Source organism: Cydia pomonella, chromosome 1 (genome assembly GCF_033807575.1).
Source record: "Cydia pomonella isolate Wapato2018A chromosome 1, ilCydPomo1, whole genome shotgun sequence".
Classification (NCBI taxonomy): domain Eukaryota; kingdom Metazoa; phylum Arthropoda; class Insecta; order Lepidoptera; family Tortricidae; genus Cydia; species Cydia pomonella.
This window is the reverse complement of record NC_084703.1, coordinates 14,978,783-14,984,062: the sequence shown is the minus strand read 5'-3', so window position 1 is coordinate 14,984,062 and position 5,280 is coordinate 14,978,783. Positions and strand designations below refer to the sequence as shown.

Here is a 5,280-nt window from a genome sequence, read left to right as displayed (position 1 = left end):
TTGTGCACAATCTCTTAATCTCTGTACTTTTTCGTAATTATAATATGTTATACATTGAAATATAAAATATTTGACTGAGTTTTACTTATGTGCGTTTAAAACTGCCGAATTTCCTCTATTTAAAGCAATTTGACTTTTCTGATTCTGTGCACGCGTTTTGAAATGACAGCCGATTAGTTTCTTAGCTTAGTTAGCTCCTCTTGGACACCCTGTACAAAGATGTTCAGGATACGAGTATTATAAAATGTTCAGTACCCCTAGTGTAAATAAATTCGATTTCGAAACGTGACATACGCGTTTGCGTTTAGTCTCATTTTGTATTGGATTTAGAAAGAGCGCGCCAAGCGGAACGTTTTGGAAACTCAAAATCCTATACAAAATGAGACTTAACGCAAACGCGTTCGTCACGTTATGATGTCGATCAAATTTACACTAGGGGTACTGCAATAAAATTTTTTTACAAAAAAAAGTTAACCGACTTCAAAAATAATGAAATAAGTTATCCTTTTTTAGGGTTCCGTAGTCAACTAGGAACCCTTATAGTTTCGCCATGTCCGTCTGTCTGTCTGTCTGTCTGTCTGTCTGTCAGTGATAACAATTTCACGGGGTATACGTTCCTATGATACTTTAATGTTCATGACAAGTTGAATGTTATTTCGTTTTAAAATGAGAGCGTTGACTGAAACAACGATGATAAAGAAGTAAAATGTTTTTATTTGGCGCGTTTTAGTATGCATAATAATTAAATATATTTTTTGATCAGGTCACTTGAAATAAGTTTCAGTTGTTTGGGCTGTTACCTACGTCAGGGTGCAGGTCACATGCAACAGGGCGGGAGTCGCCTCCGCTTCCGGCACGGGCGGCACTGCTTGCAGGGCATGCAGCAGTTGACCTCGGGCCCCTCGCACTGGATGTCCTTGCATGCGTGCGTGGGGGGCTTGGGCCGAGCAGGCGCACGCGGCGTCACCAGTTCCACCTTTACATAAAGTCTTTTTTATTTCTTTACACCTCAACCGCAAATTAATATTTAATTGCGTTTCAAATCTGAGTGAGTAGCTGTCTAGGTAAAGTCAGCATCAAATAGATAGTGACAGGCAAAGTGCCAAATATATCGTAGCACTCCTTTGCCAGCATAGACGTAAGGATGTGTCCTTATGTGACAAAGCAAAGGGCATAGGGTCAATTTTATACACGAGCGTATATTTCTTTTTTTTTAAACAGTAGTAAAAGAAATCCATCTGCTTTTGATTGCTGCAACTAAAATCAGTCGCTGCTTTGCAATACAATTCCACCGAAGTACCAGTAGTTTCATGGAATATCCCTAATTGTTAATGACAAAGTCCTTTGGAATAAAAATGTAGTTTAACTATTACCCCATGCGGTATTCTGTGCTTATTTAAGGTTTAATGGTAACTCTCATGGAAGCAACCGGTAGTTAATTAGTTTCGGAGAGTAGTTACTTCCTTATATTTTAAGGAAGGATAACGTACAATTACAGTAGACACGCTTTTATGAATCGATCTATATGTTCGAAACTCACAGATTAGACCAGGGTATAACAAACCTGAAATGACAACCCCTAGCCGAAAGAAATCCGGATAAAACGTTACTGATAACATCTGAATTACACGGTATTAGCATGTGATTTTCATACTATTAGTAAAGGCTTTTGTACATATTCGTTTAGTATTAGAATTTCGAAAGGGCAGAGTGGCGATGGCGCTCTCTTGTGTCAGAGGCCAAGATCCTGTTTGGATCACTAAGCTAGTGAAGTTAGTTTTTCTTTTTAATTAGAATTTCGAGCTAATACGATATTTTTAAGATTAAAATATTAATTTAGAAATTGGGATTTTAGTTAATTTCTTCTTATCTCTTCTTCTTATCATTTACTTAGTTGCAAAAATATACAGAAAACTTGCAGAAAAGTAAGGCTTTATATGAGCATTCTACCTATATAATCAAAATTTAAATAAATAATTTAGTTTTGTCACAATCTTCTATTTCGTGAAATTCATGACCCGGGTATAAGCAATATTTGATATTTTTTTTATTAAAAAAACTACAAGTCGTATCGTAGTCGGAGTTTGAGTCTGGTGTTTACAAGCATACATATAATAGGCATTTGAAAAAAAAACGAGGTGAGACAAAATAGAGGTTTATAATACACTGTGTGCAGATTTTGCAATTTGTTAATCTTACCTCGATATTACCAGTTCGGTTGGGCTCATCAGTCTGCTTGCCGATTTTCAACACGAACACATCCTTATTGGGGTGCAGCACCTTGTGGGCCTTGACGCCCTTGGGTGCATCCGGGGGGGTGACGTTGCAGGTGTTGCACAGGGACTTGTGCCGCTCCTGCTTGCTGTACACGAGCTCAGAGTTGTTGGCGTTCCGGTTCGACGTGGCCTCGCAAATGTCGTCCGGTATCTGTCAATTTATGCCATTGTTGTAATTTAATAATGTTTATTCTTACGTATTAGATGTTTTCGTTTTTTAACTTCCTATAACACCTCTTTTTTGTAGCACCCCATAATATTTTTCACGTCAGCAGCTGGAACAAGGGTAATTTGCTGCTTAAAAACAGTGAGCAAAATCGCATTTTCCTCACTGAGTGAGACAAAATAACATTCAAGTGACCGTCATATTCGAATGTCATTTCAACGTGCGGGGCCTAATACAAGTTCGAAATATTCGGATTCTATTGTCTTTGTCCCTTTCACGTCATTAGCAAAAAGAAAGAGACAAAAAAGTGCATACGTAATTCAACGATATATTGACTGTTTATAATAGACCCCCGAAATAAGTCAGACCGCATCGTTCCAAAACACCCTACGAGTCTTCATCCGTAATAATTAATTAATGAAATAAAAGTTTAAAATTTAATAAAAATACCATATTTTACGTATTTTATTATACAATCAAAACAATATACTTATACAAATTTAAGCAATTGTTACGCAGTAAATAATTCTACTTAACGACTTTTAACGATCTCTACTATAGTTGACAAATAGTAGTATCCGCAATTCGGACCGTAACTTACATAGTTTTTTTTAACAAAAAAAAGTTCACGATTTAACTGTCAATTGATGTTCGTTAATTCATTATTTTCGTATCATTTTATTGTAATTTCTTTCGTTTTGTTTTATTGCGGTAATTAAAGTTAATTGTTAGAATACCTTCAGAAAACATGAGTGAAATAGTGATGAAGACGGATTACATTTTTTCAGGTTGTATTTTTTGATGGCTGACTGACGTGAAAAATTTTGTGTACTACACGAGATCAAAGTTATTTACATCTCGTGCGCTTTCGAGTCCCTTACCACGCTCAAGATTCTAAATTAGATTAACTCGCTACGCTCGTGAATCTACTATAGAATCTTTCGCTTGCACGGGACTCCAAACAAGCACTCGAAGAAATATCAAACTTTGCTCTCTTGTTGTACAAATAACTATTACTATATGTTTACACGAACATTACCAGTAAGCATAATTCTCTTACACTGCTACAAACTTACCTTGGTACTGGCACAGATTCTTACCTTATGCTATTTGAAGGAAGTGGCATGCACACATATTACAACTTCAAAAACATGATTGTTATGGATTATGGCAGTTAAATCACCTGGATAAACATTTGGTTTCCAAGACACCGGTACACTCTTCGTCGTCGCACGTGCACACGCTGCAGCTACACCTGCGACGGCATCAGCTCTGGAGACGCGATAGTTATGGCAGTTGAGTCACCTGGAAGAACAGCTGGTTGTCGTCGCCCGCAGCGCCGGCGCCGCAGGTCTCAGAGCACACGGACTCGTCGTCGTCGCACGTGCACAGCTGCTGCAGCTTGAGCTGCGACGGCGTCAGCTTCGGAGACTTCGACGTGCTCTTAGGAACTCGGATCTTTACCTAGCACCAGAATTCAATTTTATAGACATTGTTTAGTAAGCAACCAATTACTTCCATATCATCCGACCATCCGACGTTGTTGGTGACGTACTTGTCGTGCTCATAAACCTTATGTTCGAAACTGGTACATATCCTGCCGTTCTAAAAAATGCCAGGGTATGTCCAGAATTTAAAGGAAAGGGCGACAGGTGCGACGTCAACAATTATAGGCCTATTACAATAGTGCCAACCATATCCAAAATAGCTAGCATATAAAATATATAATAGCATATAAAAAAAACGACACAAGAACAAAACTCTAAAAAACGAACAATTAATATTTTAAACCTATTATAATTATTATCGTCACATATATTATGTAAGTTCAAATATTTTTATTTTCCAAGCGTCGTCGCGGCGGGGGTTTGATTGAGCCTAATTGATCCCACTTAATTACCCACCTTCGAAATCTAAACGTCATATTGAACTAGAAAAGAGCGTTTAGATTTCGAAGGTGGGTAATTAAGTGGGATCAATTAGGCTCAATCAAACCCCCGCCGCGACGACGCTTGGAAAATAAAAATATTTGAACTTACATAATATATGTGACGATAATAATTATAATAGGTTTAAAATATTAATTGTTCGTTTTTTAGAGTTTTGTTCTTGTATCGTTTTTTTTTTATAATTTTACTTTTATTAAGAACATTCTTTTAGGAAGAGGCACAGAAGCTACAATATAAATATTTTCTTGAAATAAGCTGAGGTCCACTCGCCATCATGACGCTCACTATGAATTGTAAAACTGCCGCCTACCACTTGTATAAAGAGCGAATCTTACTTCGTTTCCGTTAAATATGGCCCCGATTTCTTCATACGGTTTCCGGGGCTTTCGTGGTTTTTGAATATTAGAAGGTGGATGTGAAGGTGGTGGTGGGGTTTGCGCCATTTTGCATAAATTTATTATAGTAAATTTTGATTTGTGCTAGATCTTTAGCCAAGAGCACGTTGACAGTCAAATAAAAAAGTAATGCCGGAGAGCCCGTCTATTGACGAGACCAAAGAGCATATAATCACTACGTTGGACGAGACATAAGAAGTTGCATAGAGGATGAATATAAATTTGTGTAATTTTTTATAAAGTAACAGTATTGAACAGTATATACAGTACCTAGTAGGTCTCTTGTAAAAATGGCATTTGTCGAAAAAGGACAACCAACACAAGATAACACTTGACAAGATGATCTTCAATTGCAAAAAAATAAACATCATAGAAATGCTAATAATACATGGAAATCGTGCCAAAAAAGAGGTGTTGCCTTACATCACTAATAATATATATATATATCCAAGTTTTCCACCTCGAAAGCCCTTCGGATCATCATGTGTATAATA

The 5,280-nt window shown here is 37.2% G+C and overlaps 1 protein-coding gene across 1 annotated transcript; it reads right to left on the bottom strand.

The window, feature by feature from the left end:
• Positions 1-694: 694 nt before the first annotated feature.
• On the bottom strand, positions 695-5,003 carry LOC133516309 (uncharacterized). The gene is made up of 4 exons (XM_061849173.1): positions 4,727-5,003; positions 3,748-3,906; positions 2,200-2,427; positions 695-976 (listed from the first exon to the last, which is right to left on the bottom strand). The coding sequence occupies exons 1-4, from the start codon at positions 4,832-4,834 to the stop codon at positions 818-820; spliced, it is 654 nt and encodes a 217-aa protein (XP_061705157.1). The 5' UTR covers positions 4,835-5,003; the 3' UTR covers positions 695-817.
• Positions 5,004-5,280: the final 277 nt, after the last annotated feature.

Excerpts from the sequence above, each read along its gene's own strand:
- LOC133516309 (XM_061849173.1), bottom strand. The coding sequence starts at position 4,834 with ATGGCGCAAACCCCACCACCACCTTCACATCCACCTTCTAATATTCAA. Across the intron at positions 3,907-4,726 it reads CCATATTTAACGGAAACGAA|GTAAAGATCCGAGTTCCTAA; the intron begins GTAAGATTCGCT and ends TTCTGGTGCTAG. Across the intron at positions 2,428-3,747 it reads ACAACCAGCTGTTCTTCCAG|ATACCGGACGACATTTGCGA; the intron begins GTGACTCAACTG and ends ATAAATTGACAG.